The following is a 24,188-nucleotide window of genomic DNA, read 5'->3' as shown; positions in this document are numbered from 1 at the left end:
GGGCTTCAAGCAGGGATGGGGGTGATGGACATTGGCCCTTCCTAACAGCCCCAGCAGATGCATTTCATCAGTAAACCCCTCCCCTTGGAGACCACAGAAGGAGCAGGAAAGCTGGAGGTGGACAGGAAGAGGCGGCTGCTGCAGTGAGCGTATCAGGTGGTTATATACGCTGTGCTCCAGACTTCTTACACGCTGTAACTTTGTTTGCATGATTGTGTCTGGCAAATAAACTAATTAGAAATTTCTCTCTTTCATATTTGGCAAGAGGTGAGAGAAGTCTTCCTTGGCTAAGAGGCCTGTTGTTTGGGTGGGGTTTTTAGGACTTGGGGGTAATTTTCATCCATAAGAGAAAACTTTATCTCTCAAAAGCAATAGTACAGGATCGCCAGATTTAGCAAATGAAAGTACAGGACACCTTAAATTTGAATTTTAAATAAACAGTTTTTTAGTAGAAGTATACACCATGCAATATTTGGAAAATGCTTCTACTAAAAATTATTTATCTTGAAATGTAACTGGTGCCACGGTTGGGATGTATCTCCTCCAAAATTCAGCTGTTACCAATGTGATACTTTTCAGAGGTGGGTCCTTTAAGAGTTGATTAAGCCATGAGAGATCCTCCCTCCTGAAAGGACGTAAGGGCCTTATAAAAAGGGATTCATGTAGTGTTTGGTATACTTCCTCTTCTACCACGTGAGGATGGAGTAGTCCTCCGAGGATGCAGCAATAGGGAACCATCTTGGAAACAGAGAGCAGCTCTCATCAGACAACCGAACCTGCACATGCCTTGATTTTGGGCTTCCCAGACACCAGAACTGTGAGCAATAAGTGTGTCTTCTTTGTAAATTACCCAGCCTGTAGTATTCTGTTACAGCAGCACAAACAGATTAAGACACCCTAGCCATCCTGTATTTTATCTGGCAACCTTAGGACAGTAGGGCTTCTGTTCAGCCTTCAGAGGCCAGGTCATTGCTGATGATAAGAACATTTGGGAGTAAGGGGGAGGGGAATCTAAATCGAGTTTGCCAGCCATAGCCTACTTTCATAATCATAGCTGCTTCTGGGAGGGCAGAGCAAAGTGATTTAGACCCCTGGCTCTCAACATGTGTTCCCTTGCACAAGCAGCATCAGCATCACCTGGAACTTGTCAGAAATGCAAATCCTTGAGCTCCATCCCAAGCCTACTGATTCATACCCCAGGGACAGGGCCCAGCGTGCTCGGCTTTAACAAGCCCTCCAGGTGATGCTGAGGACACAAGTTTAACCCTCCATCAAGAGCCTTGGGGATCAGACAGACCTGGGCTTGAACCCCAGTCCCACTGTTTACTGGCTGTGTGAACGTAGTGGAATTACTTAACTTCTCCAGGCTTCCATTTCTTCCTAAATTAAAAAGTAATCCAATACCTTATTTAGGGATATATTAAAGTAATATGCTACGTATAAAGCCCAAATTGCCTGTCATTGTAAGCAACTATTCTTATTTTTTTTTCTCTCTGTTGCTTGAATCAGCAATTTATACTTATGACACAAGTATAGGTCCAGCCATGCCCTGAGACAAATTTGAAGGTCTGCATGGCAAGCTGCAGTTACAGGGCAATCTTTGTGTGCTCAGTTCCAAGGAGCCTTTAATTCTCAACACTTCCATTTCCAGTAGTCCTAAGGAAGGAGAAAGAAATTAAGAGGAAAAGGTTACAGGGAGAGTAAGGACCAATTTCCTGTGGGCACTGGTTCTCTAATCCACCAGCAGTGGCAGTGGAGGGCCACACTGATTTAATTCCTTTTGCCCACAGCAGTTGTTCAGAAGGTAGGATATTTTTTTTTCTTCCTTTCATGGGAAAGAGAGAGAAAAAGGAGGCCTGAGTTGATGAGGACAATATGGGGGTTCCTTTTAAAGGGGGAGGATTAGTACATTTAGGCATGTTTCACAAGTCCAGTCTGGGGGCTCCCATATTAAATCTAGACAAGAGTTTCTCCAGTTTGACATTATTGACATTTTAGGTCAGATAATTCTTTGTTATGGGGGCTGTCCTTTGCCTTGTAGGATGTTTAGCAACATCCTCAGCCCCTACTTCCTAGATGCCAAAAGTCCCCCTTATTGCCCCTCACAGTATTGGCAATCGAAACCATCTCTAGACATCAGATAGCTTCTGGGGAATGAATTTGCCTTTGAGAACAAATGGTCTAGAGATTTCATTAGATAACATCCACTTAAACCATTTTAATAGCTGTCGTTTATTGAGCATTTACACACATCTATTATCCCCAGACTCATTTACAAGGTAGGTGATTTTATTTATTTATTTGTCTGTTTGTTTGTTTGAGACAGGGTCTTACTCTGTCATCCAGGCTGGAGTGCAGTGATGTGATTATAGCTTACTCTAACCTCAAACTCCTGGGCTCAAGTGATCTCACCTCAGTCTTCCAAGTAGCTGGGACTACAGGTGTGGGCCAGAACAGCCAGATAATTTTTAGTAAGTTTTTGTAGAGGCAGGGTCTCACTATGTTGCTCAGGCTGGCAAGGTAAGTATTACTTACATTTTACAGTTGAAGAAACTGAGGCTTAGAGTGTTAGAGGCACTTGCCCTAAACCATACAGCTGGTAGCTCTGGGATTCTAAGGTTGGTCTAACTCCAAAGCTTGTATAATTCCTGCTGTAACACTCCCTTTCTCTGGAAAGTTAAGAATTAAAAAAAATAATAATAAAGTAAAAAAAATTTCTCAAGTCAACTCGAGTCCAAATATGTTTATTGAGCTAGATGCCATGAAAAGCTACAAGAGAAATCTAAGCTATTGCTCCTCTCAAGTTTTCAATATCAATGTCATTGAGAAGGTCAGATGTTTCACACAACACAGGGAAAGAGAACTGTGAGACATTCTGAGTTTGGGCCAAAATGAGCATTTCTAGAGGCAGAACTTTGTGAACTAAATGGCCTTTATGTATGTCTGCTTCACATTTCCTTTTGCTGTCAATCATAATTATTTTTAAAAAAGAGAGCAATGAAGCCTTGAAGTTCATGGAATCTACCAGCCACATGTCCTATAAAATATTAATTCTCTTGTCTTGGGGTGGGCTGTGGGTTGCTTCCAACCAAACACTCAGCTATCTTCTTTCTGGCTCTCTGCATGAAGTTCACCTCTCCTCTCTCCCTACGTATGGCGGTATACTCATAAGCCTTCAGCTTGCTGTAGTAATCAGAAAACTTGTTGTAGAGGATGGAAATGGGCATCCCGTTGAGAATGATCCCGAAAGCAATGCAGAGGAAGGCAAAAAACCTGCCCAGGTGGGTCTCTGGGTACATGTCTCCATAGCCCACGGTGGAGATGCTCACCTGTAGAGGAAGGAAAGCACGATGGAATTGTTAGCACTAAGATCGGGGAGGAGAAGAAAGGGAGAGGAGCAGGCAGAGAAGTGTCCTCCCTGTGGGTGCACATGGGAAGTGTAATGGCTTCCCATGGAGCTGCTTTAGGAGGTACCAGGAAGACTCCCTGTAGGACCTGTGTCATGAAAAAACAGAAGCTATGGATGGAGCTGAAACACTTTGGCTGAAATCCTGACTACAACTCATGCGTGTTTGAATGTAAGATACGGGAGGAGGTAATGCCTATTTGAAAGGGTTGTTGTAAAGAGCATTTAAAATAGTATGTTAAATTCCTGGTGTAGAACGTGCTCAGTAAATGATCTTTGCCTCCCTAACTCAGCTGGGACCAGCTTCAGGACAGGGGATCCCTGGGTTTGCCTGTACACCGTATGTATTGGAAAAATCTTGGGCTTAGAACAGTCAGACCTGGGTTTAAGTCCTGACTCTGACCCTTTCCAGCTAAGTGACCTCGGGCAAAACCTTCAGACTCACTCTGTCTCTCTCTCTCCCTCTCTTTTTGTTTTCATTTAAAACAGGAGACAACCATCTAACTCTCAGGATTCTTGTGCTGGCTAAATAAGAAAATGAATATAATGCACTGAACACAGTACCAGGCATACAAAAGGCATGAAACTCCTCCATTGTCTTCCTCTCATCTTTAAAATGAAGACAATTATAACACTTCCCAGAGTTGTTCTGTAGTTCAAATGAGAGACTTCATATGAAGGTGCTTTAATTGCAGATGTCTGGAGAAACACTCTCATTATTTTGTAAAGGGACTTTTGTAAGACATGGCTCACCAAAAATATGTTCACCCCTGCATGAAATACTTCCCATTACTCTTGTCATACTGATTTAAATCCCACTAATTGGAGATTTATTTAGGTTAACAAGCTTCTGTTTTAAAATGCAGATACCCATGGGACTAGTTATCAGTTACCAGAGAAAACCCTGGGAAAATTCCTTGGGGACTGTTTTTTATGCCTCATGTACTCCCTCTGATCCCCAGAGTATTGGCTAAATTACTAGAAGCCTTTTAAGCGGAGCTGTTGCTCACAGTTGTAAACATTTTTGCATTGCACAACTCCAGGGGGCACTCTTTGCTTTGTGTATTTGGGTAGTTGTTGCCATAATTTTCCAGCAGACGGCAGTAAAGCATATGCTCATCTTGTGGATCCATGCTGAGGTGGCCGTTAGCTTAGTAGTGTAAATATTTTTGTTTTGATGATGTAAGGGTTAGTTCGAACCTAGAATAGTGCAGTTGATTGATTAGAATGAAATGGAGAAGTGAGCCAGCTGGACAAAACTGGGGGCACTGATAAGAACCACAGTTCCATCCAGCCCATGAAGAAAGGAAGGGCATCCCTCCTTTCTGGGGCTGATGATGCACCTCCTCTCACTCAATGCTCTGTCTCTGGTGAGAGGTCGTGCAGCCTTTTGCTGCAGGGTCAGAATACAAGCAAGCATCCAAGAGAGGTAATATGGTGTAGACAAGCTGAAGGAAACAGGGACTACACTAGACTTGTGGGTCTGAATCCACTTCCCCGCTGAATAAGTTGGGCAGATCACCTAACTTCTCTTGGCCTCAGTTTCTACTTTTGACCTGTGTGGCATCTACCTCACACAGTTGTTATAGGAATTGAAGGAGTGCCTGGCACAGGGTGTGTAAGCAATAATATTAGTATATATATTTCATCCCAGGGTCCCCCATCCTGAAGCTGGCCCCCACTGAGGAGAAGCAAAGACCAACATTTATTGAGTACACTCTACACCAGAAACTCTATACATGCTATGCTTATCAGACCCACAGGCTGTGGAAACAAGCTCCTCCCTGACTCTGCCCTCTGGTTCCAGTAGAGAATCTCCTTTTCCCAACTTCTGGACCAAGGGGTGATGTGAGGCAGTGATAAAGTGAGATTGTCGGTTAATCTCAAAGTCCTCTTGGTTGCCTGAGTGGGTGTGTGTTTCTTGTCATTGACCACCCCAAAAGTAAAAGAACCCTAGGCCAATCTCTCTCCGGGTGTGTGAGCTGAACAATAACTTTCGTTTGTCACTAACACCATCACTCACACGTCTGGATGAAAGTTTAGTCAACTTTCCCTGGAGGAGGCCTAAAGGGAATTTGGATTTAGGAGTGAATGGCAGGAAGAGATAGTTTAGAACAGCGGTCCCCAACCTTTTTGGCACCAGGGACTGGTTTTGTGGAAGACAATTTTTCCCATGGACGGGGTTGGGGGAGGGGATGGTTTCGGGATGAAACTGTTCCATCGCAGGTTGTCAGGTATTAGATTCTCATAAAGAGCAAGCAACCTAGATCCCTCGCAAGTGCAGTTCACAATAGGGTTCCCACTCCTAATGCTGTGGCTGATCTGACTGGAGGCAGAACTCAGGCGATAATGATTGATGGCCCTCCACTCATCTGCTGTGTGGCCAGGTTCCTAACAGGCCACAGACAAGTGCCAGTCCACAGTCCCAAGATTGGGGACCCCTGGTTTAGAACATGAGACATCCACAGAAGTCCAATGCAGAGGCCTTGGAGGAAACAAGTCACTTAAGGGTTCAGGATGGCAGGGATGGGAGAGGGCAGGAAGACACGGAGGAAGAAAATAATTAAGACAAACTGCTTATTTTCAACTTTTGAACATTCTGCACACTGGCTTTGCTTTACCCTTAAGCCAAACTTCTTTTTTTTTCTTTTTTTGGCTGAACTTTGAGTGAAAAGTCAAAAGCAAAGAGAATTGGCGTAAAGAATAAATATTTGATGTGCATAATATGGTCCAAATATTTTTGTATATCTTCAATCTCTATTTTTAGAGAAAAGATCTCTTCTGCTAGGAGTATATGTGTGACCGGTCCCCAATAATTTGTTCAAAATGTACAGTTAATTTATGTGTTGTCTATTTTGTGAATAATTTGACTCAACAAGTGATCTGTTTCTTGCCCCTTGGCTCCAGGAGGAACTCAGGATTCCTTGGCTTTGGGGAACATTTTCTCCACATTGCATAGGCCAAGCCGTTTCTCCCTAGATGGGAATTAAAAGCTGAAGGCCCCAGACTGACCCAAGTGACCTCACAGAATGAGTTGTCACATTAGCAGGAGTTGGGTTTGGAAATGTGACCCAAATTTCCACGATCCATCTTAATATCCTGAAGAAACCTGGCTAGCTCAGCAACTCTCTGCAAACTGGAAACCTAACCATTCTGCTGTAAGCGTACATATTGTCCTTAGCTTTGGGTCCCAAAGCCAGAACGTGACCTTCCCCTGGCAGTTTACTCACTTAACAGCAAATCCTGGCCTGCCAAATATTATGAGGATAAGCATCAAATTTTTCTCTAAAACTTCAGAATACTTGGATTTCTCATTTAACAAGGCAAGTTTGTTTCCCTCATAATGAACAAGGAATAGAATAAATCTTGGCACCCACTAGTACCTGCATTCAGGAATTTATGATCCTAGGGAATAAAACTTATTTTTCAAAATAACACTCTGTTTTCCAAAGGAATTAGAGGTGGTGAAGATGGACCTTTTTTAGATAAAATTATTATAAGCCTCAATACATGTTGTCCTTCAAAGGATTCAGCTTCAAAGGCTGTGCTTACTCATGCTATTGTTACAAGTATGTTTGGAATTCCTCTTTTGAATTATAATCTGCACAGTGGATTCAGTGGCAGCAAGCAGTCATATTCACCTTGATGGTTTACTCTAAGTGTCAATCTTAAACGATAAAGTGTCTTAACTATTTTAAAATATTGAATCTAGCCTTAAAAAGATAAAGATTTAGCAACATTACAAAGAAGCAAGTGGATGTGTCACAAACTCTGAAGGTAATTCCTCATGGAATTCAAAGAATGTCTTGATCAGTGGAAGCACTGTTAGAACAAGGTCATGGGTGACTACCTTCAAGAGAACAACCCTCATCTGTATATTACAGTTCTGACATGTTTGTAAATGGTACAGTAAGGGGTAGGTGTGCACAGCTAAAGCAAAACCACAAATGTAAGTTTGAGATCTATTAATCCATCCACAGAAAGGTGCACAATAATGATGCTCTCCACATCCTCAGCTTCCTTGCATTTCTCCCTGCCCTCAACAATTCTGTCACGTTCCACTCATGTCATATTGGCTAACATAAGGAACATACTTTAAACACATAAAAGGAGACCACTCCAAAATTGGGAATCCATAAGATCAAAAGTAGTAACAATGCCTAAGAGCCTTTACCCTGTCTATAGCTCCTGTGCTATTTCTGAAGGAGCTAGAACTCTACTACTTTCTGTGCCAGATATTTATATGTTGTCTCTTAGTCCCAAGCCTGATACCCTTCTGTATTTTATTCTACAATTCCAGAACTGGGAGTCTGCAAACTACATTTCCCAGATTCTCTTGCCCACTGTCTTCTAATTATATTCTGCCTATAAGAGACTGGAAGACGGTACGAGGACATAAGGGTCTCTAATCCTGCCTCTGGTTTCTGCTGTCATTCCTCCAATTGCAGCCAATAGCTATGGTTCAGGCATTTTTTGGCATTCCTGGCATCAGCCTCATTGTGCCAATTTTAGGAGTCCCTGCAACAGCTACACGGAGGCCCTTCCTCTGGACTCAGCTTCTGGTAGCAATAACTTTTCCCATTTATTCTCCCAGTTCTAGGGCCAATAGCTATTCCCTGCAGTTACCAATCTCTGGATTATCTCAGTTTTCTCTTTCTGCTTTTCCAGTCTTTTTTTTTTTCTTCTTCTTCTTCTAGTCTTCTAACAACTGTCTATTTCCCTGTATTAAATTCCCTGTTTGAAATATTCACCTTGGTATCCGTTTTCCTGACTGCAACCTAATTTATTTTTCAGATGGGTTTCCTCAAAGCAATCAATGAACAAAAATAAAACAATTTCAGTGATCCTGTAAGTGCCACCTATTGGCAAGGTAATGAAAGCATACTTTAGGAAAACAAAGATGGGAACAAGGTCTCTGGGACAAAATTATCTGGTGCCTCAACTAGAGATAAATTTTCTTTTTGAGAAGTTAGTTTTTGAAGGAATGAGTTCATGCCATAGTTTCCTATTTGGTTTCTACAGCTTTAACTTGCCCTGGAAAACTCAGGAGGAAAATGGTTCATTCAAAATCTACTTATTCTTTTCTACTTAAAAACATACCCGCCCCCTACCACCCCCCTCCCCCCCGCAAAAAAAAAGAAAAAAAAAATGTGGTAATATGTTGAGGCTAAAAAAAAAAAGAAAAAGAAAAAACCATACCCACAGAGGAGGCCAATGATTACAGCTTCATCATAGAGCCCATTGTTCTTGTTTAGCTGTGCCTTGCATTTCCTACCCCCAGGCGATCCAGAGAGCCCCAAGATGGCTGGAGCTGCTTTAGGCATGGGCCTGTTTATCTGAACTCTCAGAAGTTCTCCCGTGAGGGAACAGCTGACCTTTTTGTATGTTTTATAGGCTCTTTCTTTTCCTCAGTAGAAAAAGAATCATTTCTGTTTTATTTTCTTCCCAAATGAATGTGGAGGCAAAGGTTATTGCTTCCATGTGATAAAGACTATCAACTAGTCAGGTATGGTAGCTTCTATTTATTGCAGACTTACTACAGGCTAGCAGTTTACATATGTTTCCTATTACATTAGTGCTCGCAAATAACTTCCATTTGACAGATGAAAAAGACAGGTCTATCTTACATCCTGATACATGAACATTTGTAGACAGAAGTGTCCAGGAGGGATTTGTTTTGCAGCTGCAGGAGAATTCACAATAATGAAAATTACTGTATTTTTCTTAAATCCCTGACTTGAGTTACAGAGAAAGTTTTGCAGGATCCTTGGCATAGAGAGAAGAAAGGTTATTAAAAGCAAGTCAGATTTGGCGTTGTCTGAAAGTACGAAAAATACATAAAACAATGGATAAGAGAAACTCTCTGTAATGTGGGATGAATATTTCACAAAGGATACAGCCCCAGAATGGTGAAATAAAATGCCAGTTCTATTTTTCTTTATCTCATCTTTAAAGTTTCAATTTGTGAGTATACGTTTTCTGATACGTATAATATATTTGAGCAGTTATATATTACTGCAGGAGAAAGATTGCATTATTGGAACTAATTCTTTACATCTTTCTGTATCCAAGCTGTTTGCCATATAACTTTGCAGTGCCTTCCTATAGTGGGTGGGCTAAGCTGCCCTGCTCTTTGACTTGCAGCTTGGCCATGTGACTTACTCTGGCCAATGGACTGAGCAAATGCCATGAACAGAAGCTTATGAAGTGTTTGCGTGATGGGGCTTGCATTCTCTCCCTTATTCTTTGCCACAGCCATGGACTTGTGGCTGCTGGGGTCTGCTAGAGGAATGCAGAGGTCTGCTAGTGGACTAGTCTCTCTCTTCATGCCAGCTGACCATCAGGCATGTGAATGAGTAACGATAGCCTCATGAAAGAGAAGAACCTTCTAGTTGAAATCAGAGTAAATGCTGACTTTTAAATTCATGAGCTAAATAAATGCTTGATGTTTTAAGCCATTGAGTTTCAGGATGGTTTGTGATGCATCGTTATTATAGCAATAAATAACTTCTAATTTGTTTATAAATAAATACACATTTATCATGGGTATGTGTCCCAAATTTTTAAAAATAAGATGCATGATCAATAAAATGCTTAGAAACCACTAGATCAATTACTTTTAGGAATTGTCTTCTCAGATTGTCATATCTGTTTAGTCAGGTGCATTTGGATGAGTCTCTTTTCATCTTTCAAACTTTATCTCAATGTCATCTTCTCCAATAGGGCTTCTCTGACTATCCCACTAAAGACAGACTCTGCCGCCTTAACCACTCTCAATCCTGTTATCCCACACAAGCTATACCAATACCTGAAATTATTTATTATCTGTCATTCTCCATTAGAATGTAAGCTCCGCAAGAGAAAAAAAACTTCATTGTTTTTTCTTCTCCTACCCTGTATCCCTAGTGTTTAGAATACTACTGGGCACATTGGAGGTGCTCAAAAACTTATTGTTCAATGAATGAATGAGGTGAATTTTTGTGGGTTACATGACAAATTGGTCCTAGTATTTTGTTTCTTTTCACTTTGCATCTACATATTGGAAACAAGACATTTTGTCCACATCATTTCAAAGTGTTCTTTTCTCTTTGCTCTACTGAGAATATGAACCTTTAGTCTGTATTATGCAGTATAGTTATAAGTGTAGAGAAGAACTGGATTAATAACATAGCAGTCCTGGGGAACAGAGTGGTCTTAGAATATTCAAGGGCAATTGCTCCCATTGTTTTTCATAGATTAGTTTGGAAATAAATACAAATGATCAGTCTTTTATCTAATGTATAACAAATTTTACTGGTATAAATAATTTTCGGAATAAAATGAACAAAGACCATTGGTAAATGGTAAGGTTCATAAATGGGATGGTTGGAAAGTGCAGAATTTGGCCTGTGAAAATAGTGGCTGATAGAGATAATAGCTTCAAAAGGAAATTCAAACAGATAAGAGCAATAGTTGGTAACATTTATTATTGATAAAAACTGGTGATTCAATTTTTGTAAAACTTATAAAAAACATTGATTTTAAGTTAAATAATGCCACTTAACATAAGGGATAATTCGAAAGGTTTAGACTTCATTGTACATTAAACAGATCAGAAATTTAAGTGAGATCAATGGGTATTCAGTTCAAAGAAAATTTACTGGTAAAAATACAACATGAGTAACATTATTCTTTATTTTATTTTAATTAAAATTTTTTCTCTAGCCATATCCCTTTGAAAGTAATGTAACTTTTATCAAAGTATTTGTTAATATACAAAAGGTTGAAAAACCTTTTGTGGGTTACAACTGCAGTATCAAAGAGTGTACTAGGTCCAGTGCCTACATGCACTAGCCTGTAAAGATGTTTAGATGAATAGAAATTTGACTCTCAGGTGCTGTATCATATCATCAGCGTGTGGATTTACTCTTCTGCTTTCCTGCTTTAGTCACCTCCAAAGTAAATGTCATTTGCTGGGGACAAATCATCGACCATGAGCCTCATCTGTACACATGGTTTATCTACTATGGGGATGACCTTTCATCACTTGGAATATGATCAGAGAAGCAGAATTTGGCTAGCTCATTCAGAAGAGCCTCGTGTCATCCTGCCACTGAAGAAAGCTCACATATCCTCTATACATATGAGCTCCCTGCTTTCAAGGGAAGGAAGACTCACTGAACTGCATACTTTTACATGTCCAACCTCCCCTTTTAGAGGTGAGAAAGCAGAACAGCAAGTGAGGGATTGAGGTTTCACAGTTAATTATTCAGGGTCATGGTTAATTATTGGCAGATCTGGGACTAGAATCAGGTTTTCCGTGTGTGTGTGTGTTTTAAGACAGAGTTTCGCTCCTGTTGCCCAGGCTGGAGTGCAATGGCGCAATCTCAGCTCACTGCAACCTCCGCCTCCCAGGTTCAAGCGATTCTCCTGCCTCAGCCTCCGAAGTAGCTGGGATTACAGCCATGCCCCACCACACCCAGCTAATTTTTTTGTATTTTTAGTAGAGATGGGGTTTCTCCATGTTGGTCAGGCTGGTCTGGAACTCTTGATGGGGTGATCCGCCCCCCTTGGCCTCCCAAAGTGCTGGGATTACAGGTGTGAGCCACCGCACCAGGCCTAGAATCAGGTTTTCTAAATCTTACATCAAGCTATATTGCACTGTCAGTGGCCTTGGGCTTGTGTGTCTCAGAAGTGCATACCAGACTGTGGGTTATGACATATACAATGTTAATATTGAAAATATCTACCTTCTGACACAGGAAAACTGGCTATATTTGCTTAATGTCTTTAAAGGTATTACAATCTACTTTTAAAAAGGAAACTAAGGAAACTATACATTCAATTCTTTCCTTCATATAATGCCAACTTATTTATTGATCTCAGAAAACCTGATTAACATTTATTTCCAGGGATTCAGCTTCCATAGCTCAAAATACAGATATTATAGGACAAGTTATAAAAAGGCGAAGGCCAAAGAAAACAATGACAAAAAATAACTATTGTACTAACTGTACAAATTCAGCAATGCATGCAAAAGAACTAAAACTTGAAAAAGACAGTGCTTGGGTGTGGGAAAGGCATGGATTTTGCGGTTGGACAGGCCTGAGTTTCAGTTCTGGCTTTGCCACCTCTAGTTGTGTGTCCACACTCAAACTGTCTGTACTTCAATTTCACTAACTGTAAGATGGGGCAATAATACTGGGTCCTGAAAGAACTTTAGGGAAGTTAGAGCAAGTTTCAGTTTGAGATGCTTCTTTCCATACTCAGATTTAACTGGAACCAGAGGTGGTGGGGTTTCAGTTAGGATTGACATGGTTCAGCCAAGTCTCACCTCCTTCTCTGCATAAATCTACAGTTTCTTTCAAAAACTGAAGCCATTTCTGCTTGTCCCCTTAAACAAAAATGGTGGTCATAACCATCTCACAAGGCTGTGATGCCAAAATGAGGTAAGCTTTGTAAACCATTTAGGATACTGGATGTTCAAGAAATGGTAAATAACAGTAACAATGACGAATCTTAAAATCTGTCTTTCAAACGTTTAAAGACTAAATGTAGATTTGGAGATTTCTACGACTAAGTCAAATTCAGTTACTTACTGAAACTCTGAGATTGTCTTTCCAACACTTTGACATCCACTGCCGTTTTGTTAACTGTATGCAGCAATTGGGGGTGAGGAGGAAGAAGAGGATCAGCAGCCAGAGCCTGGGGACTGACAACCAGGGAAGGGAGGAGCAGCTCACTGGGCTGGGGAAGAGGATGGGAAAGCCCAGGGCCAAGGTACTCACCGCGGCCCACCACCAGGAGTGGGGGATGGTGGTGAAGTTGGTGCTGGGCACATCGTGCTCCACAGAGTAGACGGCTGCGGAGAAAGTGAAGATGCCCATGGCGATGAAGAGCAACAGGCAGCCCACCTGCTGGTAGCACTGGCGCAGCGTGAAGCCGAAGGCGCGCAGTCCGGTGGAGTGGCGCGCCAGCTTCAGGATGCGGAAGATGCGCATGAGGCGCATGACGCGCAACACCTGACCCACCTTACCCACGCTGCCCACCGTCTGGCCGCGTTGGTGGTCCTCGCCGGTGAAGCACTCGAGCAGCAGCTGAAGGTAGAGCGGCAGGATGGCCACCAGGTCCACCAGGTTGAGGGCGCTGCGCGCGAAGCGCCTCAGGTCGGGTGTGGAGGCGAGGCGCAGCAGGTACTCGAGCGTGAAGAAGCCTATGCACAGCATCTCCACGTGCTCCAGGATGGACCGCAGGTCTGGGCCGCCCTCGTCCTGCTCCGAGTGCTGCTGCATCTCCTCGACGGTGTTGAGCGCCAGCGCTACCACGGAGACGAGCACGAAGATGCTGGAGGCCACCCCGATGGCCTTGGCGGCCACCGAGGAGAATGGCTTCTCCATGAGGTTCCAGAGGCGGCGCCGCTGCGGCCCGTAGAAGCGCATGTCGCGGAAGAGCTCCTCTGCCTCCTCCACCTGCGCCTGGGCGCGCAACTCGCGCTGGATCTTGAGCTGTTCGCTCAGCTCGTCGCGCCGCTCCTCGAAGCAAATGCGGCAGCAGCGCGGCGTGTACTTGAGCCGCACACCCCAGTAGCCCAGCTCCTCCAGGAAGCAGCGTGGACACAGCTCGTCGAGCACCAGCAGCACCCCGGACAAGTAGAAATTGTAGACCAGCTGGAAGACGGCCGGGTCGCGGTCGAAGAAGTATTCGTCCGTCTGCTCCTCGTAGTCGTCGCACAGGCTTAGCTGGCGGCTGCGGCTGGTGGAGGTGGCCAGACGACCTAGGCGCGTCTTGGGGAAGCTGACCAGCTCGCAGTAGTCCAGTTGGTAGCTGTGGCCGCCCACATTCACATTCAGCGTGGACAACAGGGCCGGAAGGTCGCTGGGGCCTTCAGGCTTGGCGGTGGTGAGCTCCTCTGCCCGCTGGTCCTCCTCTGCCAGGTCATCCTTACACTGGTCTTCCTCCTCCCCATCTTCGTCTTCCTCGATGTAGTAGTTATAGTTGCCCTCTATCCAGCCCTGGATGCTGGCCTGGGAGCCAGAACGGGCCCCCAGGGAGCAAATGCTCCTGCGGGGTTGGCTGCCCTCATTCTCCGTGGTGTTCCAGGGCTTGTAGCTCCAGGACCGTCTCCTCTCGCTCTGTTTCAGCATGGCTGCGGAAAGTGGACTCCTTGCTTTTTCCTCCTGGCTGTCGTAGGGGCCCTAACCTGCTCACTGCCTCTGGGAGGATAGATCACGTGGCCTGCACTGTCTTAGAGAGGCCAGCCTGGACCAGCACACCTAGGGGCCCAGACATTGCCACCGGAGCTGCCCCTCCTCAGGTCCTGGACAGGCCAGCCCAGCCTGCAGGGTCTGAACGCAGTCAGCTGTTGACTGCTCTAATCTTGCTGATTGGGAAGAAGCAAGTGTTAGGAGGGATTTAGAACCTCTTAGCCCATTTCCTCCCCCACTCCCTTGACCCTGTGACGTAGAGGACGATTATGTGGTCTTAAATCTCTAAAGAATCAGAAGAAGGCAGCGATTATTGCTAATAAAAATGTCAGTCAACCTTGCTCTTAGGAAGTGCTCAATGTATGTGTGCTGAGATGAAATCAACTGAATTAGCTTTAGAATACAGATGCCTGTGTCTTCAGCTTCGTGGTTCAGACGGTAGCCTCTGCTCTAGGTAAACTCACCATTAGCAGGGATGACAAATAGCAACAGAGCAAAGCTGACTTCATGACAAGTCAGTTTCCCTCTCAGCATAACTCCTTGTTTAGAGCATATAAGATCTAAAGCCATCTCCTTCTTGTCCATTCACATGATCACATTTTTTTTTTTCAAATGGATTCTCCCTGGGGCACTGCTCTGAAGTCCAGTCAGATCTTTAAGTCAACTTCAGATTCTCTCTCTCTCCTTTTTGTCTCATCCCTTTCTCTTAAAGAATAGGGATGTTTCAAGAATTCTACCTTGAATTCCAGGAGTAGTAGGAAGATGCTTTAGGGCCTCGCAACCCTGCTCAACTGTATTCGGTCATATTTAAAGGGAGCCTGACTTCCACTCAAAAAAAGGGTCTTCTTCATCCTTCAAAACATCACTTTAAAAAAGTCCCTTTTCGTGATTAAGGCACCATGCAAATGCTGGATATGCAAACACAATGGACACACAGTTGTAGCAATCAAAGAACTCCTGGGGATATAAACATGCAAGAATAACAAAAGATGCAGTAAAAAATACTGGGGAGCAGAGAAGCGGGAGGGATTTGCTTTGAGCAGGGAATAGGTTTTTTGATTCAATGTATTTTGCATAGCTAATACAAATTCATGGTAAAAAAATTTTTTTAAGGTAGAAAGGCATATTACAGTAGAAAGTTTATGTCTTTCCCAACCATAATTTCAAGCCATCAGGTGTACCTCAAGGAAGCAACCACTATTACTACCTTTTGGCTATCTTTCCAGAAATATTCTAAACATATACAAGCATCCATCATGTCAATACCTCTTCATTATTAATAGAAATCATAGAATGCTATATACTTTGCCTTTTCCAGTTGACCGTATAAAAGATGTTTTCATATTTGAACACAAAAATGTACCTTATTTTAAAAATAGCCACTGAGCAATTTCCTAATAACAGACATTCAGGATGTTTCTACCTTTGCTTTTATAGGCAATTATGCAACAAATACCTTTTATGTATAACACTTTATACATGTTCAAGATACATGAAGGATAAATTCTGAGAGGTGAGATTACTAGGTCAAACATTGTACATTTGTAATTTTCATTAGTAGTGCCAAATTTCTCTCCATAAAAGTTTTACCAATTTACACTTCACCATCAATGGTTGAAAATGCCTTATCACACTTTTTGAACTCTACAATTTTATAAGTGAAAATGATGTGTGGGTTAATTTGTATTTCTTAAAAATGTGATTGAACACTTTTTCATGTGATTAAAAGCTATTTTTTTTTCTGGGAACTGTTCATCTACTTTGCCTATATTTTCCATTGAATTGTTTACATTTTTCTTATTGATTTGTAGGAGAGTTTAATATATTATGAAAAAAGACCCTTTACTTGTGATATGGATTGCAAATTTTTTTCCAGTTTTTCCTTTGATATTTTTCCCATATAAAAATCTTTATTTTATGACTTCTGAGTGTTGTGTATTATTAGAAAAGGCTTCAGCTCTCTGTAATTAAACATTTTCTTTTTGTAGTTTTTAACATCAGAAATTAATTTTGATGTAAAGAGTGAAGTAGGGGCCTAACTCTATTTTCCAAGCTTTTATCCAGATGTTTCAACACATTAATTGCATAATCCATCATTTCCTCACTGATTTGTGGTACTGTCTTTGTCACTTAGTTGAGTTTTCACTATGCTTCAAAGTTGTTGAGATGGGGCAACATTACGAGGTCTGCATCTACTAGTGTAGAATTCATCGATGTTGTTTAGCCTGCAATAGGCCTCAGACCTACAGGCTTATGATAAAGCTTCTTACCAGGCTTAGCCTTTAAGTTCCTAAATGTATTTCTAGCATTCCCTTTTTGGTATACAATATTGATGTTGTTTTGCTAGTCACACACTTAACTGCTTTCTAAGTCTATCTTTTCTTTATATTGTGCTGAGTACTGCCATAATAGATTTTGCATGTTGTATAAATTCACCTTTTCTCTTCAGAACCAATTATACTAATATAAAAAGTAAAGGCTGGGTGCGGTGGCTCATGCCTGTAATCTGAGCACTTTGGGAGGCCGAGGTAGGTGGATCACTTGAGGTAAGGAGTTTGAGACCAGCCTGACAACATGATGAAACCCTATCTCTACTAAAAATACAAAAATTAGCCAGGCTGGATGTGCTGGCGGGTACCTGTAATCCCAGCTACTCAGAAGGCTGACGCAGAAGAATTGCTTGAACCTGGGAGACAGGTTGCGGTGAGCCGAGATCACGCTGCTGTACTATCTCAAAAAAAAAAAAAAAAAAGTAAAAATATCACCATTTTCATATTTTTATCTTCTTTTTCAATTGAAATAATATACTACTTTTTTTTTTTTTTTTTTTTTTTTTTTGAGACAGTGTGTCACTGGGTTGCCCAGGCTGGAGTACAGTGGCATGATCTCGGCTCACTGCAACCTCCGCCTCCTGGGTTCAAGCAATTCTTCTGCCTCAGCTTCCCAAGTAGCTGTGATTACAGGCACCCACCAGCATGCCCAGCTAATTTTTGTATTTTTAGTAGAGATGGGGTTTCACCATGTTGGCCGGGCTGGTCCCGAACTCCTGACCTCAGATGATCCCCCCACCTTGGTCTCCCAAAATGCTGGAATTACAGGCGTGAGCCACCGCGCCCAACCCATATACTACTACTTATCCAAACTTTCAACACTCTCAAGGCTTTTGCACTTAAAAACTATGGAGATAGTAATGTTTGTATGGCATCTAGAAGCTAAGCACAAACACCACATTCATACAGTAGATTGAGGAATAGTACCTTGGTAGACCACACTTAAGTGACTGTTACACCCCTGGTATGAGTAGTTGCTTGGATTTTGCCCTGATGTATATGCATGTAAGTGTAACATTAGATGAGTATACACATATGTAGACACAGTTTCTAATGAAACTGTCCCCAACAATGGTTGATTCATAATGTGGAAAGCACCCTCTTTCTTTTTTTAAAATTTTATTTTACTTTAAGTTCCAGGATACAAGTGCAGAACATGTAGGATTATTACATAGGTATACACGTGCCATGGTGGTTTGCTGCACCTATCAACCTGTCATCTAAGTTTTAAGCCCCGCATGCATTAGTTATTTGTCCTAACGCTCTCCCTCCCCTCACCCCTCATTCTGACTGACCACAGTGTGTGTTGTTCCCCTTCCTGTGTCCATGTGTTCTCATTGTTCAGCTCCCAATTATGAGTGAGAACATGTGATGTTTGGTTTTCTATTCCTGTCTTAGTTTGCTGAGGATGATGACTTTCAGCTTCATCCGTATCCCTGCAAAGGACATAGTCTTATTCCTTTTTATGGCTGCATAGTATTCCATGGGAAAGCACCCTCTTTCTGAATGCATTTAAGAATCAGTCGAGCGGACTGCAAGGGAGACCTGCACAGGGTGGAAAGTAGGACTGGATGACCTTCATGTCCCCTTCTTGCCTTTAAATTACTAAGATTCTAAGTCTTTGCTTGATAATCCATTTGTCTTGAATTCTCTTCCAACCTTCTTCTTAAATCTTTGGCTCCCAAAAGTCAGCTCAGACATTGTCTTTCTCGTTCAGTGATTCTTCTCTGACATTGCTGTGTTTCTCCAAGGTGAATCAGCTGTGCCATCTCAGTGTATTCTTTTAAGATAGGATATACCACTAGCTTACGACATGAGAGACTTGTTTTAACTAAGAGTGATTCATTTTTTTTCTCTAAAAGTTACATAAGCACATTGTAGAAAAATTTAAAAATAGAAACCAGAATGCCAACAATTGATACAATATTAAATAGTGAATAGAATGTCCAGATACTGTTATGTTAACGTTTACACCAATCCTATAGTATAGCTGCTATTATTAATCCTATTTTACAGATGAGAAAACAGATACAACTGTCTGTTTTACAATAGCTTGGCCAGAATGTTATTATTATTATTATTATTATTATTATTATTATTATTATTATTTGTTAATTGATAGGTGGAAGTTGCATTATATTTTTGCTTTAACCAACTCTACATTAATGATTTATTTATATGTTTCTCATCTCCTCTGAAGTCTTTAAGGGAAAGGATGATCTTGTCTCTGTGGTCCCAGCACTAAGAAGGGGGTCTAGTATGGTAGCAGAGTTAAAAAAAAAAAGTATTAAAAAGATATGCAAAAACTTACCATATGACTTCTTACAACCTTCTTACAAGCATGTGGATCTACCATTATCTTACATAAAAAGTTAAAGAATATTACTCTGCATTGACATAGCCCCAGTCCCCACTTTGAAGGAAAGAAAACAAATAACTTTGGGGAACAGTGGCTGGGATTTATAGAGATTTTCCTTGTTGACAGAGATTTACAGGCAGCATAGTACAGTAAAAGAACACTGGAATGCAAACAGACTTGATTTTGTATTCTAGTTACAAAGTTTGGGCAAATTACTTAGCCTCTTTTAGGCTCTGTTTTTGCATCTATAAAATGGGTTACTGGAACATCTGCTAATATAGAAAGAGAATACTTCTCTACTTTATTTTTCCCTGGTCTATGCCCAAACCTTGGCATATAAAAAGTACTCCTCAAAAGACAGTCATCTCTCCCTCATCTAGCCACCTCCTATACCTCAATTCCTGACTTTACACCTGTAACACACAAATAAGTTCATTTTTATTACCTGTAGAGTTTCTTAGCACAGAAATAATGGTTACATTCTTAGTCCATCATTAACATTAATTCCTTTATGTGAAGGCAGCATTGACTGATAGAATTTTCTATGCGGATGGTAATGTTCTTATGGCTTCAAACATGGCAAATGCCACAGAGGAATGGAATTTTAAATTCGATTTAATTTTAATTAATACATATTAATTAAATCAATATGTATATTAATACAATTAATTTATAGAGAGAGAGAGAGAGAGAGAGGATCTGGCTCTGTCACCCATGCTGGAATGCAGGGCATGATCTTAACTCACTGCAACTTCCACCTGCTGAACTCAAGCCATCTTCCCACCTCACCCTCCCAAGGAGCCAGGACTATAGGTGTGGCCACCACGCCTGGCTAATGTTTTTGTTTTTGTAGAGATTAGATTTCACCATGTTGTCCAGGCTGATCTCAAACTCTTGAGCTGTAGCAATCTACCCGCTTTGGCCTCCCAGAATGCTGGGACTACAGGCATGAGCGCCCGCACCTTCCTTAATTTATATTTAAATTTGAACAGTCACACGTGGCTAGTGGCTACCATGTTGGACAGGGCAGTGTTAAGCTATCAACTGCGTCCAGATCCATCTCTTTTAAATACACAGGGTTCTTAAACTTCTTAATCAACTGAGTTTGCCAGCATAACCTGGCCTGCTACTTCTGAGACTAAAAAGGAATGTGACAGGGAGGAAAGAATTTTGGTAAAATGAATAGGATGATGGGACAGGATTGAGAAGCATGAGCAAGTAGAGAGCAGGCTTGGGATGGGGGCATTGCGGTATGGATTCAGGATGGCCTGGGGAGAGTAATATTAAAAGAGTCGAACTAAGGCAAATGGTAGGAATAGCAAGAGTACTGAAAACAAACAACTTTGCAAATTTACTCAGACCTGGTTCTGAAAGGCAGAGGGAGAGAGGGAGACAGAAGGGAACTTTGGCATTTACTTGGGACACTGCATTTCCTTTAGGGCCTCTGAAAGTCAGTGACTAAGATTGTAATTGTAAAATGGGAAGTTGAAATAAATAGCTGGATAATTGATAGTCAAACAAAAATAAATTATTCTAAAAAGCACAACAATCCCCCCACTCTCAATAAAGGGAAAAAGAGTAGGTCTTTCCCACCACCCCCCCACCCAAAGCCTCTGTGAAGTCTGGTAAATTTCTTCTAGTAATTGAATTATGTGTTCGCCTCCTCTTTACATTTGCCTGTCTCACCATAGGTGAGATGTGGAACGAATGGGAGCAGCAATTGATTGCAGAGTGTCCTCTGCGGTTGAAATTCTTGCTGACTAAATTAAAGTTGTCTGTGAGTTTAGAAAAAGGAAGAGTAAATGATGGGAGAAGAGGAAGCTGTAACTAAGCATTCATTTTATCAATGTCTTGTAATCAAGCTTAAATCTGGAGGGTGCATCTATTTTCCCAAAGCACATCCATCCACTTTAATTCTCTTTTCAAAAGATAAAGAACCTGAGACTTAAAGATGTGGGTTTCCAGCCTGCTGGATCTGGATCTGGGACACATGTATCTGCCTCTCTGGGCACCTTTCTCTTCTCTGGACTGTGGTAACTGAACATGAAGCCCCTATTGATATGCCCCTCACTTAGAAAATCTTAACTTTTATTACTGGTCTTTGTTTATTGCTCCTCCTAAACATATATGGACTGTCTTTCAACATGGTTCTTTTTGTTCTTTTTGCCCCAGCTGATGCAACAGATCTTGCCATCTGTTTTGCCATCTTGGAAGTGGATGCAGGCTAATTCAACATGAAATAGGTGTACCTGCTTGTACTGCCTGCACAGCGTTGTGCTATTTTCAAGCTGGCAGTGACCCAGGGTTACCTAGTTCCACTGCTCACTTTAGGCATAAGGAAACTGAGGTGTCAGATAGGTCAGGTGACTAGGCCCAAATCTCACAGATAGGTAAGTTAGTAGCACCTAACTCACTCTACTCTAGAATCCTTTCTAACTCCAGGTTAGTGCCCGTTTCTTCTAACTTGATATTGTTTCTGCTTCGTTGAATGCATTTTCCACTTTGAAGTTGTATCTATGCAGAACAAGCAAGTTATAGATTTAGGGGGAAAGTTTTTGAGTAATTTAAATATCAGATCCTGGCATTTAAAAAAGAGCTGAGATCAGTTATCCAAACTAATTGCGTTTACAGATCTAATTTTGTGGAAGATTTCTGCTCCCCATTTTCTGTTGCCTACATAGTCTCAATGGAATGTCACATACCTTTCCTAAACAATATGTTATCTTCTGTCCAACCCAGAACTTTGCTTATTTTCTGTTGGGGCACAGCCCCATTGACCTTTAAAAGTTTAGTCTTGTATAATTTGACACTGCTTTGCATCTAACCTCCTTCAGTTTCCTTGTGTTCTCTCTTGGTCTCTGGGTCTTGGTGTGTTTCTGCTTCCTCTGCTATGAGCAGTGAGGTTCTCTCTGACCATGCCTCCGGAAGAGCAGAAATAAGATGCCTGAGTGCTGTATTTGATGCAGAGAGAAAGCATTTGCAGATAATGCTTTCACTCAAAGGACTTTTTTTCACCTCAAAATTTGCATTCAAAAGCTCTACCAAGGAAGGGAAATATGCCGGAGATTATGGAACATCTGCTCTGACGTTGGAATTACTGCAATGATGAGGGCTCCCTGGAGTAGGGGTGACAGGAGCCAGATGATGCTCCTGAGGAGATTTGCCGATTTCAAAAGTGGCATCTGTGAAAACCTAGTAAGAATATAAGGAATGTGCTTGAACAGATGGTATGTGTAGAACATTGGAACAGAATCATTCTCTGAATCTTTTAAGGATTAATAAATGTGATGAAGGAAAAGGATTGCAAATGATTAATGATGACTCAATTATATTATACAAATTTCCTATGCAGTTTTACTCCAAAAGCTGTTTTTTTTGTTTTGTTTTGTTTTTTTGTTTTGTTTTTTTGTACAGGTCAACAGTTATCGGTCATGGAAAAATTACATAGTGTAGATAAATACTTTCCACATAGCTTTCTAAAATAGATCTTTGCATTGCAGGGGCTATTCATAAAGTCAGAACAGAAGAGTTAGACCTTAAGTGATGAATGTGTGTGTGAGTTACACACACTGAAAAGCATAAATAATATATTTAAATAATTTGTTGTCATATTGTTTTTATGTTGATGTGGATTAAATTTTCAAGCAGTGCAGCTGATTTCAGAGAATTCCATGAGAAAAGTCCGTGTTTTGGACTGAAGATCAAGCTGGAAATAGATTAGCAAGTAATTGACTGAAAGAGTTTATGGAATAAATAAAAATTATTATAATTGACATAGCAACTATTAGTATGTAACTCTGTGCTGGGTGCTACTACAGGGCTTGTGATTAATAAGTAGCTTTTTAATTTTTTTTTTGAGAAAGTTAATGATTATCCTTGTCCCCATAATTTCACTCTTGATTTCTTCTAAAATTAATTTGGCAAAAGTCAATTGTAGCTCCTGCTTGTATTAGAACAGCGCAAACTATGACCAGGTAAAGTCAATTTAAGGAAGTTTTATTGCATCAGCCTTTTAGAATTATGTTAGGCTGCCTGTAACTGAAAGAATACTAAATACAGCTTCAACATGTAGGCATTATTTCTCTCCTGTGACAAGATGCTCAAAGATTGGTAGTCCAGGGCTGGTGGAGGTGCTAAGGATGTCATCAAGGATCCAGGATCCTGCCATCTTTAATACATAGCTTTGGTCCTCATGATTGCAAGATGACTTTTGAACCTCCAGAAATTAAGTCTATATTTCAGGCTGTTAAAAAAAAAAAAAAAAAAAAGGAGGGCAGGCATGGTGGCCCAGGCCTATAATCCCAGTGCTTTGGGAGGCTGAGACGAGAGGATCACTTGAGCCCGGTAGTTTGAGGCTGCAGTGAGTTATCACTGTACCACTGCACTGTGGCCTAGGTGACACAGAGAGACCCTGTCTCTAAAACCACAAAAAACAAACACAACAACAAACTAATAATTTTAAAAAAGGAGTAAGAGGCCCCTTTCAAAAGGATATTGTTTAAGGAAGCCCCACCCAGCAACTTTTACTTATTTCTGATTGGCTAGATCTGAGTTACAAGGGAGTTTGGGAAGGTGATTACTATGCTTTCCAGTATTCATAGTATTGTTTTATAGTATGGTTGGGGCTCTAGATGTTTGGGAATGCGTGTTGATATGCCAACGAAGACTAACTGCCACCTTGTGTGTAAATATAAGCTCTGAATCTCTTGTATTGTGGTGCATACTTACATACAGACAAATCCCAGAATATTTGTAAACTTTAGAAAGGTGCATTTGGTCCTAAATACAAATTCTTTCCCTTATTTCTTTTTCTGGATGATTAAGTTTTGCTCTAATCTCTATATCCAATCTACGTCCTAATATGAAGATTTGTTTCAACTCACTGGTTGGTCATGCTTCTGATACCTGGG

General features: G+C 41.3%; 1 protein-coding gene across 1 annotated transcript; it reads right to left on the bottom strand.

Moving 5' to 3' along the window:
• Nucleotides 1-2,728: 2,728 nt before the first annotated feature.
• Nucleotides 2,729-15,023, bottom strand: KCNV2 (potassium channel, voltage gated modifier subfamily V, member 2). The gene is made up of 2 exons (XM_011988350.1): nt 13,174-15,023; nt 2,729-3,329 (listed from the first exon to the last, which is right to left on the bottom strand). Exons 1-2 carry the CDS (start codon nt 14,527-14,529, stop codon nt 3,048-3,050), a joined length of 1,638 nt encoding a protein of 545 aa, XP_011843740.1. The 5' UTR covers nt 14,530-15,023; the 3' UTR covers nt 2,729-3,047.
• Nucleotides 15,024-24,188: the final 9,165 nt, after the last annotated feature.

This window comes from Mandrillus leucophaeus, unplaced genomic scaffold, assembly GCF_000951045.1.
Source record: "Mandrillus leucophaeus isolate KB7577 unplaced genomic scaffold, Mleu.le_1.0 Scaffold329, whole genome shotgun sequence".
Taxonomy (NCBI): Eukaryota; Metazoa; Chordata; class Mammalia; order Primates; family Cercopithecidae; genus Mandrillus; species Mandrillus leucophaeus.
Note: the sequence above shows the minus strand (reverse complement) of the source record. Positions and strands in the feature narration are given on the sequence as shown.

Bases quoted from the DNA above. Each gene is read 5' to 3' on its own strand.
- KCNV2 (XM_011988350.1), bottom strand. From the start codon at position 14,529: ATGCTGAAACAGAGCGAGAGGAGACGGTCCTGGAGCTACAAGCCCTGG. The intron at 3,330-13,173 runs GTGAGTACCTTG...CTTCCTCTACAG, and splicing joins ACTCCTGGTGGTGGGCCGCG to GTGAGCATCTCCACCGTGGG.